The 15,000-nt window shown below is 46.2% G+C and overlaps 1 protein-coding gene across 1 annotated transcript in view; it reads left to right on the top strand.

The window, feature by feature from the left end:
• LOC143504521 (ephrin-B3-like) overlaps positions 1-10,078 on the top strand; it is a 29,652-nt gene extending 19,574 nt beyond the window's left edge. Inside the window, exons 2-4 of the mRNA XM_076995925.1 lie at positions 5,162-5,254; positions 5,862-5,930; positions 9,246-10,078. Of these exons, the coding sequence (XP_076852040.1) occupies positions 5,197-5,254; positions 5,862-5,930; positions 9,246-9,676 (558 nt within the window). The 5' untranslated portion in view covers positions 5,162-5,196 and the 3' untranslated portion in view covers positions 9,677-10,078. The remainder of the gene's footprint in view (positions 1-5,161; positions 5,255-5,861; positions 5,931-9,245) is intronic.
• The last annotated feature ends 4,922 nt before the right edge of the window (positions 10,079-15,000 follow it).

Below are 15,000 nucleotides of genomic sequence, written 5' to 3'. Positions count from 1 at the left end.
GATGATGTCAGAAATAAATCCTCTCTTCCTGCAGTATCTGGTTATATTCCAACTTGGCAGTACAACGGACGTTTACGACAGTTGTTGATCAGACACTGACCCAGGCTGAGTTTATCAGATATTAAATAATTTAAACTTAAATAATTGTACTGAAATCCATGATTTAGGTGTCTCTAATTTTGCAGTATTTATATAAACATGTGTACAGCTTATTTTTTTAAAGGACACATTTTGTATACAATAGTTCCAGGTTTCTACAATAAATAGTTAATTGAACAAAATTAACTTGTTGTAATTTCTTTAAGGGTCAGTGTATCTTTTAATAATATACAAACTAACTGTGATACCGTGATAACCGTGATACCGCGGTATTTTCTGAGACGGTTATCATACCGTGAAAATCTCATACCGTTGCAACCCTAATTACAACACTAGACCTGCTCTGTCTGCAGTGACGGGTTCTTAACTGACCTCAGAGCAGCTGGCAGTGGTAATGAATGTGTCTGATACACTGAGCTGCTCGTCTAAAAGCAGCCTAAAGGTACACAACGTTTTCTCCTCAACAGAGTTGAGTGTGATGCTGTAAAAGAGACAACATAAAAATCAACAAACTTATCAGCTGCTGTTAATGCTTGACTTGATACTTTGATTAATAAAAAGTCTTTGATGACACCGTTTGTTTCAAAATGATGGTTTCTTAGGGTTTTATGATAGCAGATCATTTTACAAAAAAACGTGCAGATAAGGAGAAACTCTGATACGTATGCTAAAGACCACAACTGTATACTACTCGCTATGAAATAAGAGTTACAAGGACAAGTTTTAGTATGTATTGTCATTTGAAAATAATAATAACTAAAGATATAAAATCATTATTTAATTACTGAACGTTAAATATTTGCCTAAATAAAAATGGTAACTTGAGAAAAAGCTGTTTATGTAAAAATAATTGATGAAAACATGAAAAACCTAAAAAACATGGCCGCCCTACATATTTAGTGTTCCCTGTTTAAAAGTCATAGTCTGAGTAGTTTGAAGACCTGAACGTATGTTATGGTGAACACAGTGAAGCAGTAGACAGCAGTGGTCGGGGAGGATTTTTGGTTTATGTGAATTATATATCTGCAGTTTGGACCAGAGGTTTCGACCCTGGTTAGGGCCCTACACACACACACACACACACACACACACACCATGTCAGCATATACTCCCTTTATTCCTCTCCTCAGTTCTCTTTATGTTTACAAATCTTCTTTTTTTGCCTCAGTGCTCTAATCTCTCGTTCGTTTAAGCGCATCACACGTTTAGCTGAGTCGCCCTAAGCGGACTAAAAAATTACTCAGCGTATTCTCCTTACCGGGTCACGGTGACCTGGGAAAACCTCCGCCGGCACATCTGGGAGGGACATACAGAGACACGAATGCACACGCACGCGGGTGGGGCTGGTGGCATCGTGCCCACTGAGCAAGACTGATGGTGCTGCTGTTTCATTAGGGCGGTGTCTCCCTTCTCTCCGTGTGCCTCCTGCCCACCTCCATTTTATGTGCTTCTCTCTTGGTTGGGCGTAGGCGCCAGAGGAGTCGCTGTCATCCCCATCACTGCTGATCCTCAACTCCATTACTCATTCCTCCTCCCTCTCTCCTCTCATCTCCACCCAGGGTCTTGTCTGCCCCCTCCTCCTGTCCCCTCTCTGTCCTCCTCCTCCTCCTCTCTCTCTCTCTCTCTCTCTCTCTTTCTCTCTCTCTCTCTCTCTCTCTCTCTCTCTCTGCCAGACACACCTCCGCCTGCGATTGCTCTCTTAAGCCTTCACTATTCTCCCTGTATTTTCTTTTCTGTTCTACGCTGCAAGAGCAGCACCAGGGGCCAGCCTATTGCCCTCTCTCTCTCTTCTCTCTCTCTCTCTCTCTCTCTCTCTCTCTCTCTCTCTCTCTCTCTCTCTCTCTCCCTCCCCCCCTCCTTGCTACCATCTCTTTTCTCTCCTCCTCTCACACATTTGCTCTTTCTACCACTTTCTGTCATCTTTTATCTCAGTCACGTCAGCAACACCTTGTCAAAGCTACACCCCCCCCCCCACACACACACACACATCTCGCAACGCCTTTTCTTCTTCCATCACTCCTTCCATCACTCCATTCCTTTTCTCTTTCAGTTCCTTTCTGAAAAGTTGATTTTGAAGTTGCATTACCCTGGCTGTCACACTCAGTCTAAAAACAAAAACAGAGCAAGACTCTGTGTTGCCATAGCATAGGCCATTCGCTAGGCTACATGCTAGTCGCTACGCTAGTCTATGTGCTGCGCTCAATATGCTAGTCCCTAGACCTGACCGTAGGCTAGTATCTAGACTGTAGGCTGGTCTCTACAATACATGCTGGTCTGTAGACAGTGTTAACTCACATTACAGGGCTTTGACAGGTCTTTATAGCAGGCCTACGCACCATTATCTCACAGAATTAGAATCAGTGCAACGCATTTTGAAAAGCAACACGCCTGTCCAGACAGCAGTGACCTTGTAGGCTACAGTCTCTGGCGTGGCTGCTCTGCCTTGTCCTGTGTTTCAGCCCCCTGTCCTCCGTCTGACAGTACACCTGGACAGACATATATTTGCCATGCTGGAGTGAACTGGTTGTGCCTTCATACTGATATGTATTATTGTAGTGTCATACTGAGTCACATACATGTCAAAACAAACCCACCTCGTACCTCACTTACATCTGAACGCAGAAGGTCCATGCTGGGAATGTTGCGATGTTTGCAATGATGTGAAAAAGAAAAACGACCAGTCCTCAGTGGTCAGCACACCCCTTCCTTTCAAATAGGTCAATATAGCTGCCTTACATACCGCAAGTGGGTGCCAGGTCTGGAGAGTGGAACAGATTATATTACAGATTTCTACGTCAAACTGGTGAACTCTGGCGAAACAGGTTATGGACTGAACTTTGGGAGGTGGTATCATGTCCCTCTCCTGGCTGTAGGCTGCTTGTGTGGGCCGTGATGTCCTCCGTAGTCTCACACAGGAACCAAAGCTAAAGCGGTCCGAGACCAAATGATGGATTCTTTGTGCTTTTGTTTATCAAGAGATTGAAACAGCTCACCGAGATCACACAGGCAACAGACGGCCAGTTGCACCAGACACAAACGCAGACGGCCAGTTCCACCAGACACACACACAGACGCCCCAGTTCCACTAGACACACACACACACACACAGACACGCAGCCGAGCAGTGGTTCAGCTTGCAAGGACTAAACGAAGCCCTTCATTTTTTTTTTTTTTTTTTTTTTGAAAGTATGACACAAATGTTCCGAATTATGCACAAAGTAAATAGAAGTGGCGCGGCGCTAATTAGCCGGTCTGCTTGTTGTGGTTGGGATTTGGTCATGGCGGAGATGCCAAAGCCCACGCTCGTGCTTTTAACGTCTGGCCAGAGATCTGATTTACAAGCATGGCGGTGCTTCCTCGGCTAATGCTCTGCGAGTGAAACGCTGGTGGGAGTGAGCTGCTATTTCAGGTCGCATTTGGCCTGTTGCATGTTTTGCATGCAGAGGAGGCACGTGATCGCCATCTCCAATACCTGTGCAGTCAGAGGCGTCGAGAATCAACAGTGTGCTTGGAAGCCAGACAGGAGATGCCATACTGCCATACTGAGTGTTAATGATGTTAACGTCCTCTGACTCTCCCTATTAAACGACCTTGGTGAAATAGGAAATATGCCATAAATATAACTTTCTGTCAGTTTTTTCTCCTCTATATATTTTTTCTTTTCCATGTGATCTCCTGTCTCCTTTTCTTTGTGTGTATTTGTGGCTTTCTGTGCTTGTCGGTGTGTGTGCGTGTGTGTGTGTGTGTGTGAGTTTGTGTGTGTGTGTGTGTGTGTGTGTGTGTGTGTGTGTGTGTGTGTGTGTGTGTGCACGTGCGTTCGTGTGTGCACGTGCGTTTGTGTGTGCGCGTGCGTGTGTGAGTGTTGATGTGTTTGTGTGTGTGTAAGTGTTCATGTGTTTGTGTGTGTGTGTGTGCGAGCACTCGCGTGTGTGTTCATGTGTGCGTGTGTGTGTGAGTGTTCATGTGTTTGTGTGTGTGTTCATGTGTTTGCGTGTGTGTGTGTGTGTGTGTGTGTGTTCATGTGTTTGTGTATGTGTGCGTGCGTGTGTGTGCGCTCGTGTGTGTGTGTATGTGCGCTCGTGTGTGTGTGTGTGTGTGCCCCTCGCCTTTTCGCTCTCCTGCATTCACACATTGCGTAATTCATTGGCCAACATAAGAGAGTGGAGGAGAAGGAGTGAGAGAGTGGAGGAGAAGGAGTGAGATTGGAGGAGAAGTAGTGAGAGAGTGGAGGAGAAGGAGTGAGAGAGGTGTGAATGTTTCTTCACACCCCTCCTGCCCTTTTCATTGGCTGAGATGTTATTCCACAGCCTGGAGCTGCACAGGAGATAGGGGCGATTTATGATTTCTCTCTAAATAGCAAAAAAGTAGGATTTTCCTCCTGAGACCCTTTGATGGAGAGAACGAATAAAAAAGAGAGAGAGAGACATTTTCGTCTCTTTTCATTCCTCATCTTTCCATCCTTCAGTAAATAAGAACAGAGTTCATGGTTATATGAAGTGCAATCTCTCTCACATACAGATTTATACTTGCACACACACACACACACACACACACACACACACACACACACACACACGCACACACACACGCATGCGCACACGCATGCGCACTCTCACTTGCTCTCATTGAGATGGCAGACTGTGTTACCAAGGACAGGGAGTCCTAAGCTGTGGTGGACTCTGCTTCACACACCTGCTGGTCCTGACCTCGCCTCACACACCTGTAGATCCTGACCCCACCTCACACACCTGCAGGTCCTGACCTCGCCTCACACACCTGTCTTCCAGCCAATTCACTGACGTGTGTGTGTGACCAGGGACGATGCATTATGATGTTAAATGGCCTCCAGAGAGGTTGAGAACAAGGCTGCGTGAGCACTGTGCCGCACTCTGCACTGGGCCATTTCTGTTGGAGACGAAGGACTCCTAAGAAAAACCGAGTGTGTGTGTGTGTGTGTGTGTGTGTGTGTGTGTGTGTGTGTGTGTGTGTGTGTGTGTGTGTGTGTGTGTGTGTGTACTTTATTCATTTTCATCTCTCACTGTGTCCTGCTCTTCTTCCTCAGCTACATCAGACGGTACGCGTCAGGGTCTGGAGAGCATGAGAGGGGGAGTGTGTGCCACACAGGGCATGAAGGTGGTGCTTAAAGTGGGACAGAGTGAGTACACACACACACACACACACACACACACACACACACACACACACACACACACACACACACACACACACACAAATCAATGTTGTAAATTATGTCAATGAATAAGGTACATCAATTTAAAAAACAAAGTATCCTATTTTGCTCTCTCTCTCTCTCACTCACTCACTCTCTCACTCTTCCTTTCTTTCTCTCTGTCTCTCTGTTTGTCTGCTTTGCGGCTAAAAGGTCAAGTCTTGTTTTGTTTGTCATCTAAATAAATGCCTGGTGCAGATTTCTGATGAGATACGCCATCCAAACCCCCATACACTTATGTGTACATGTGACATGCTGTACTGAAAAAAAAATAACATGATTATCCCTCATAAGTTCACGAGGGCTGCGGGTGAACTAATCTGATGGGCAGGAGACACCTGTACCACTGCCGTCCTATTCTTAAGCATGAACTGATGGGTGAAGCCTCTCAGAGACCCTTGGGAAACGTATCTCTACCATCGCGAGAGATCCGAGTTTGTCTGGGCTTTGCTTGTGGGTCAAACAGGCCTAATTCGGAACTCTCAGAACCATATAAAGTTCTATTTGAAAGCCTTTCGTTGTATTTCCACAGGTCCCTATGGACTGCCTCCGAAGCCTGCCAAACCCGACCAGGCGGGCCGTACCAACAACCGAAATCCAGGTAAACCCTTCTGAGTGGAAACCCAGGTTATGAGATAAATATTATATCCCGAACGTACAGGCCAGATACGTGCAACACGGAGTGCTAAAGCCCCGAAATGTCTCCTGGACTCGGAGAGAAAGGCAGAAAGATGCGACAGATGGCAAGAGGGAAGGAGAGCTGGCACTGGGGTTCTGTTTGATATATTCCATCCCTCTGTTCTTCCTCTCTTCCTCTCGTAACTGCTGTTTTTCCTCTTTCTCCCTTTCTCCTTGTGTCTCTCTTCTCTCCTCCTTTCTCCCTGACCCCCCTCCCCGTTCTGGGCTAGCCCTGTGAGGCCAGTGCTGGAGGCAGTGTAAGCCTTGATAATGGCCGCCCTGGGAGAGGAGAGGGCTACAGGGAGGAGTGGGGAGCCATTTCAAAGAGTTATTAGTGCTGTTAGTTTGGCGGCCCGGTTTCTGTTGGTCCGGAGAGATGGGGGGGAGGGAGAGAGGGACAGACCAAGATAGAGAGGGAGAGGGAGAGAGAGGGAGAGTCAGAAGGGGAGGATAGAGGGAGGTGAGGAGCAGGAGAGAGAGGAGTGAGGTGATGATTACTCATTCTTTGGACGTCACGAGTTTGTTCTCTCAAGAACATCTCAAACTGTTCCTTATCTCTTATTTCCCCCCCTCCACACACACACACACACACACACACACAGAATCACAGTGTCGAGTTGCACAAGCACATACACATCGACGCACACACACAGACACTCATTGACACTACTGGCTCTCTCTCTCTCTCTCTCTCTCTCTCTCTCTCTCACACACACACACACACACACACACACACACACTTGTCTCTCTTGCTGTTGTGACTTGTGTGTGGTGAAACGTTGGGCGAGGCAGAGATGTGAGTGTGAGCTGTGGTAGGGCAGACGGCTTCCGGGCCTGCTGGGGAGCTCAAGTGATGGGTTAGAACATTAGTGTGTGGGGGGAGAGGCACAACGACCCCATTCCACTCCGCAAAAGGAGAAATGACAACAAACCACAGTGAACAGAGGGCCTCTCTCTGTCTATCTCTCTCTCTGTCCTTCTCTGTCTATCTCTCTGTCCCTCTCTGCCTCTCTCTGTCCCTTTCTGTCCATCTATCTGTCCTTCTCTGTCTATCTCTCTGTCTCTTTCTCTCTCTGTCCTTCTCTGTCTATCTCTCTGTCCCTCTCTGCCTCTCTCTGTCCCTTTCTGTCTATCTATCTGTCCTTCTCTGTCTCTTTCTCTCTCTGTCCTTCTCTGTCTATCTCTCTGTCCCTCTCTGCCTCTCTCTGTCCCTTTCTGTCTATCTATCTGTCCTTCTCTGTCTATCTCTCTGTCCCTTTCTGTCTATCTCTCTGTCTCTCTCTGTCTCTGTCTGTCTCTTTCTCTCTGAATGTCTCTCTCTCTTTCTCTCTCTCTCTCTCTCTCTTTCTCTGAGAGGTCATTGCAAGCACAATAACAGCATCAGAGTCAGAGCCACAATGAGGGGAGGACAGAAGGAAGAAAGGAGAAACCAGGAGAGAGAGGGAGAGTGGAGAGAGAGGAGAAACCAGGAGAGAGAGGGAGAGTGGAGAGAGAGGAGAAACCAGGAGAGAGAGGGAGAGTGGAGAGAGAGGAGAAACCAGGAGAGAGATGAGAAACCAGGAGAGAGAGGGAGAGTGGAGAGAGAGGAGAAACCAGGAGAGAGAGGGAGAGTGGAGAGAGAGGAGAAACCAGGAGAGAGAGGAGAAACCAGGAGAAAGAGGGAGAGTGGAGAGAGAGGAGAAACCAGGAGAGAGATGAGAAACCAGGAGAGAGAGGGAGAGTAGAGAGAGAATATAAGAGGAGAGAGTGTGCGGAAGAGCGAGGAAATGAGAGGAATTGTGCTCAGAATAATGATGGACCAATTGAACACTTCTGCAGACAGATCCCCAGTATTACTGACCAATCCCTCGCCCGGCTGGAGCTCTCGCTGTCACTCTGGCAACCAGACACACACACACACACACACACACACACACACACACACACACACACACACACACACACACACACACACACACACACACGCACACACACACACTCACACACACATACATGTACACCTAGAACATAACTAAGCCAAATTGTGACCACAAGGCAGCTGCTGTTTGGCCGTTGGCCGTTGCGGCTGTATGGTGAGCGTGTAATTAGCTAACATCTAATGTTATGGTGGTCTAACCTTGATGTTGACCACATTCCACAACGCTGGTCACTTCAGCCATCTGGTAAAGGAGGCAGAAGCCGTCCCAGGAGGCCGAGGGCTATTGCTCATTATCAATGAGACGTGCTGTATTTTCTTAGCGTAATCTGCGGTGGAGCTTGGCGCACACACGCCTGGACCACTGCGTCTCATCTGGGTGTGTGTGCAATCGCCAGTGGGCTGTATCCCCCCACCCGCAGCCCCCAACACACACACACACACACACACACAAATCCATGGTGGAATTAGCCTGGATATCGAGCGTGACATCATCATTCCTTTCTTGCTGTGATTTCACAGCTTTAATTGATCACTTGAACATGTTTTAAAATTCAGTGTAATTATGAACAAATAAATAAGCATGAAACTAAGGTGGCTCAGTAATCATGCAGTTCGGTGTGTGTGTGTGTGTGTGTGTGTGTGTGTGTGTGTGTGTGTGTGTGTATGTGTGAGTGCATGTGGGTGTAATATTCCATTTGGTTTTGAACCTGGGGGGTCTGGTGGACATAAAACCTATACAGTTTAGTGTTTCCTCTGGCATAATAACCCTGATTTATATCCATGCAGGGATCATTAGCCAACAACCTTAAACATGGAACTCCTGCTCGTATTTGGGGGTTTTGTTAAGTGTTTGACAAACTGGTGTCATTACAGTTTCAAAGAACTGGGAAAGCCTTTTCAAATTGGTTCATTTCTATTGCTTTATTTCTACTGGTTCGTTGCTATTGGTTAAAGGTGTTCCTTTGCCAGACAGAGGGTGTTATCAGCAGGGAACTAGAGCGCTGCCTTCATGAAGCATCTGTAACTGTAGAAACACCCCGTCAGGCTCAGTAGTTTAGCTTCCACAATACTGGAGGGTTACCAACTAAATACATATACAAAATCTTTTAAAACATCCTCAGCTTTTTGTTATCAAATATGTAATGGCAAATTGTACATTGATGTATGATTGTGTATAAGACTGCAAAATGTAATATTCTGAATAATGAATTAAAATAAAAAAAAGTTATATTTTGAAATAACTGAAATTGCAAAAAAGTTGCAAATGAAAATGCAAATGCAAACTTGTTTTGTTACTTAAATTCTCCTCTCATTCCTCAGGGGTCACTGGGAACACTACATTTCCCAGAGTGCCTGGGGGAGGAGGGGCAGCAGGCGGAGAGAACGGCCCTCTCCCTGCCTCTAACATCGCCGTCATCGCTGGGGCGGCCGGAGGCTCCGCCTTCCTCCTGCTCGTCACCGCGGTGATCTGCGTAGTGTGCTACCGCCGGCGACACTCAAAGCATTCCGAATCGCACCACCCCCCCCTCTCCCTCTCCTCCCTCACCTCCCCCAAACGAGGGGGTGGAGGCAGCGGCGCCGGGGGCAACAACAATGGTTCGGAACCCAGTGACATCATCATCCCTCTGCGGACTTCGGACTCTGCCTACTGCCCGCACTACGAGAAGGTGAGCGGGGACTACGGACACCCCGTCTATATCGTCCAGGAGATGCCGCCCCAGAGCCCTGCCAACATCTACTACAAAGTATGAGGACAGTGTCTCTGTCCCTGGCAGCCCACAGAAACAAGACCTTGCCACCCTCACCTTCTACCTACACCGTAACAGTATAAACTGACCTGCTCCCTGGTCTACAGTCAGAACCTGTGACTGTGGCACCTTCAAGCCCTGTGATTGGACCCCATCTCTCTCTCACACACACACACACACATACACACACTAACACACACACACAATCACTGACTGTTGTGTTGGTCGAGGGCTGTATATTGAGAGGACGTCGTGGTGTAAGGTCTTCTCACTCCCTCTTCTTTCAGAGTGATGAAGCTCTCCTAAAGTTCATCTAGACCCTTTGGAGTAAAAAAAAAAAACAAAAAACAAACAAACGAAACGACCCAGAATGGATCTATTACTTCCTGAGGCGTCTATGAGCAACACCCCAGAACCTTATCCTTTGTGATTTATTGGCAAAAACAAAACAAAAAATAAGACTGAAAGTAAAACTCTTTCAATTTGTCCAATTTTGACCAATGTCATGTGAACTCGAACATTACAATAACTCACAAATAGCAGTTTAGTTTGTTTGTTTGTGTTTGCTATTCCTCTGATAACGGGAGGTTCAGTCCTCTGGCTTAGCCAATCATAGCCCAGTGCTCACATCACATGACCCAAGGCCCTGTGTTTGATTGGAGGAGTCATAGTGGCATTGAAAATCTTGTATATTTTAATAACGTGCGTTCTTTGTGAGTGTGTAGGTTAATAATTATGACACTGCTGTTGCACAGAAGTGCGTGGGCATGTTGTGTGCTTCAGTCGCAGTGTGTGAGTGTTTCAGTGCGTTTCAGTGAGTGTGTTTCAGTGTGTATCAGTGAGAGAGCATTGTACTTGATTGAATGTGTGTTAGACTGTTTCAAAACCAAAACACAAAAAATGGGTGAAAATCAAGGGTTTTTTGTTTGTTTGTTTGTTTTTTGTTTGTTTGTTTTGTTTTTATCGCTTTCATGACATATAGATTATAATTATATATGAATATGCGGCAAAATAATTTCTAGATGTCTTTAAAATGACATTTCAGTTGCTAGGCTCTTTTTTATTCACAATTTCTTTTCTTGGCTTTCCAAAGTGCTGACCCTGTTTCTCCCCTTTTGTATTCTAAATTAATTTAATCGTTTTATTTTCTTTTGCAAGCCGAAGTCCTTTTCCTCATCTCTCCCTACTCATTCCCCATTTCCCAGGAGACTTCATTCTCCATGTATATTTTTATAGCTCCTACTATGATGTAGTTTTGAAGTTAGACCTCGTTTGTAAAAGTGTTGAGGTAGAGGAACAATCTCAGAAAGGTTTTTAAAAATGTGCGAAGACACTCTTTTTTTTTTTTTTTTTACAAAAAGAGGGGTGAAAGACAAGGAAGGAATATGGGTTGGGAACCCTGTCTGTGGGGCGGAAGAGTGATGAGCACAGAACTTTCTGGAAACGAGAAACAGGAACACGCTAAAAACGTAATGAGAGAAAAGTATGAGGAGGTGAAGGACCCTTGAAGGATGGCACAGCGGAAAGGGATGAAGGGACTGGGTAGGAGTGAGAGAGGAAGGGGGGAAGGAGAGAGGGAACAGACGAGCTGGCTTTACATTCATCTGAGAGGGAAACCAGGCTGAGGAAGCCACGGAGGTATTCTCAGCTACACAGAGACACAGGACTGCCAGGCAGAGGAGAGGGCTTTTCGTTTTCCGATGGATGGATGGATAGAAATAGTCATTCATACATTCACTCACGTTTTTCTTTTGTCTCAAGAAGTGAGCTGGAAATATGTGAGATTCGTTGAAAATTCTTTCAGTCCCTCACAATGCGCCTTAGTGTAGTATGATGCACACAAGAACTCACACACATAGATACACCTACACACACACACGCATGCAAGTATGCACAGACACACATTTGACACCCTCAGAAAATGAGAATGTACTTGAAAGTCTTTCAAGAAGCTCACTCATAAATACATAAACACACACACACACACACACACACACACACACACACACACACACACACACACACACACACACAGTGCACAATCTGAATCCATCTTGGTCAGGCACATGGATACTGATTACCTCAACAAGTGAATTCTGATTGGAGCCTTTTTTCTCTCTCTCTCTCTCTCTCTCTCTCTCTCTCTCTCTCTCTCTCTCTCTCTCTCTCTCTCTCTCTGATTGCACTTGTGCAGTTCTGGGACTAGATGAGAAACACATAGTGTGTGTGTGTTTCTCTGATTGTGCCAATAAGAGTCTCTGTATGTTCTTTTATGTTGTTGTTTGTGGGTGGGTGTGTCCATGGCACAGTGTGGTTGCTAAGGTACGATGTGCTACTGCTGGGCTTTACCTAATCAACATGTGGTGTTTCTCTGGCTTTTTTGTGTAAAACTGGGATGACACTGAGGGCCTCACATACATACATGAAAGATACAAACACACACACACACGCACGCACGCAGGCTACCAAATACATAAACATTTAGGTATGAGACCACTTTGTTGTGTGCTTAGTGCACAAAGCAGGAATACAACATGTTTAAAACTTTGATATGGAACATGCAGAGTTCTGATTTGAGTGCTTCTAAGTTCTTCTTGTGTAACACTGCAGTGCGTAAACAACATTGTTTTTGTGTCATGTCGATATTCTCTGTTAACACTTCACCACCGAGTTGGCCACATGTCAGTGTTATTTTCCTGTTATGTGACAAAACAATATGGTGCATTTCTTTGCCACTGTCTGTAGGTATCGGAGACATTCTTCGCTGGTCAACTTAAAATTTTCCGTTGGTTCCGAACGAATTTCATTGCAAACGCCTGCTTCTCGTGTGCCGCGTCTCGCGCGCCCCGGCCGTGCCTGGTCGGAGCCGTCGGAGCAGGTCTGCGCTTGACGTGCCTCCACCCGGACTGGAGGTGGAGAGCACGTTCAGCAGACGGGAGGTCTGGCAGGGTCAGGGAGGCAGCCGCGGTGCGGGAGGCTCACGTGGCCACGTCTGGACCGTGCCCCCCCCCCCACCCATCCAGCCCCTCACGTCGGCCGCTATGTCTCTGCACCTCTGCTTGCCGTGTGCCCCCCCCCCCCTCCTCCATGCCCTGGGCTCTGTATTTTGCAAGCGAACTAAAGCGAAGGAGAGAGGGAGGGAGAGAGGCGCGGGTGGTGTTTCTAGAGAACGCTTCGGTGCGTGTGTGTGTGTGTGTATACGTGTTTCTCTGTGCCAGTAGCCACAGTGAGTGACGGCCATTCGAAGGACCTTCCATCCTCTCCTGTTGCTGTGTTGAGACTTTTGTGGGACGCTGCATTTGTGTGTGAGATGTTTTCCTTTTGCGGTGTCCATCCTCCCATCCTGCCCTCTCCCTCTCTTTTGTCATCCCCCCCCCCCCCATACACACCTCTTGAGAGGTTAAAACAACTAGTACATTCCTTTGAAGAAATGTTGATTAAAAAATGACAAAATTGTTTAAGCACCATTCTTTGATCTTGTATTATTTTTCTGTTTGTATATATGTATGCATGTGAGTCTGTGTGTGTGTGTGTGTGTGTGTGTGTGTGTGTGTGTGTGTGTGTGTGTGTGTGTGTGTGTGTGTGTGTGTGTGTGTGTGTGTGTGCGCGCGAGCATGATGGGATACACATTCAAATAAATCACTTACTTGTTTTATATTTAATTGATTAATAAGCGTTGATTTGGTCCTCTACTAAAATTAACTGAAAAATGAAAGCAAAGCGATCCAGCTACACCATCTGTCTAAATCTGCTCATTTCCCACCAAAGCAAACAGAAGTTTTTTGTTATTGCTCTTCCAAAAGTTCAAATCTGCCAAAAATCTGATTCCTGGTTCTCCATACAGCTAAAAAAAAAGTTTTTTAAGACTGTTACAGTTGCTATCTGGTGTAACCCTCTCCTGCTGAACCATAATAATATAAGAGAAGAAACAAACAGGTTTTTGCCATCTGGTGACATTTTACATGGGACCCGAATCTGATTTAGTATCCAGAAAGAACATAAATAAAAAAGGCAAAGTACAATAATAAATGAACTGTAGTGAATATACCAGTCATTATGATCTCTTTCCGAGGGCGTACACGGGGGCCGAGGGGTGTGGCCTCTTTCTAGGTCTTTTGACAGCCTTGCTCTGTGTGTGCTTGGAAGCAAGGAGGTGTTCGCTGAGATGTGTAATATGATGCAAAGAGCACCATATGCCAATGGGCTCTTAGTGTATGGAAATAATAATAATGTTTGCTGGGAGCTAACGGGGGCTGAGCCAGGCCCAGATCAGACACACACACACACACACACATGCTCACACATACACACGCACACACACACACACACACGCACGCACGCACACACACACACACACACACACACACACACACACACACACACACACACACACACACACACACACACACACCGAACATTCACTCAGCATCCTGTGGTGATCATTACTTGGTGATCATTTATCTCCAGATGCACTCATGTTCTGATGATGACTATTGATGATGACTGGGCTGATGGCTACCATATGCAGGAAATATACACACAGTCATTTGCACATACCCTCACACACACACCCTTTGGTACCTTTGGCACAGCGTTACATTTACACTCACTTTGTCAGTCTGCACACACATCCACACGTTTGTCCTCACATGCACTATTTTTTTGAACCTAGCAACAATAACCAGAATGACTTTACTGACTACTTAATAAATTGCCTCTGTGTTCCTTTAAAAATGGGGGAGGGGTAAAAACTCATCTAAAACTTTGCCCTGAAGTGAAATGAACTGAGATAATCCTGCTTAATCAGATTTAGGCAGGTTTCTGCAGCGAGTCTCCACAGCTAAAAATCAGGACCGGCCCACTTGACTTAATGTCACCACGAGAACCATAAGGCCATGTTGCTATGGGGACCTTTGCTGAAGGGGAGGGGTGTGTTTCTGCCTGGCTGTAATTTGACCATTTCAAAAGGTGCTTGGCCATCTGCATATCAAACAGCAAAGATGAGAAAAAGCAGGACCCCGTAATGGCCCTGAATGGGCATGGGGGGGGGGGGCACATCATGAAGAGCCTCACACTTCCTTCTCCAAAATGACGGGAGAAAGTCCAGATGGAGAAAGGTGGAGGCTGAAAGTCAACTTTCTCTCTGTCTCTCTGTCTCTCTCTCTCTCTCTCTCTCTCTCTCTCTCTCTCTCTGATTGCACCTGTAGGCGGTGGTGACAGGGAGAGACTGATGAAAAGACGAGTGTGTAAGTAGTCACCAGGAGTTTCTCTCCTCCCTAATCTCTCCTTCTCTCACAGACCGGCCACTGATTCCTCACTTATTTTTC

This window comes from Brachyhypopomus gauderio, unplaced genomic scaffold (assembly GCF_052324685.1).
Source record: "Brachyhypopomus gauderio isolate BG-103 unplaced genomic scaffold, BGAUD_0.2 sc280, whole genome shotgun sequence".
Taxonomy (NCBI): domain Eukaryota; kingdom Metazoa; phylum Chordata; class Actinopteri; order Gymnotiformes; family Hypopomidae; genus Brachyhypopomus; species Brachyhypopomus gauderio.
Note: the sequence above shows the minus strand (reverse complement) of the source record. Positions and strands in the feature narration are given on the sequence as shown.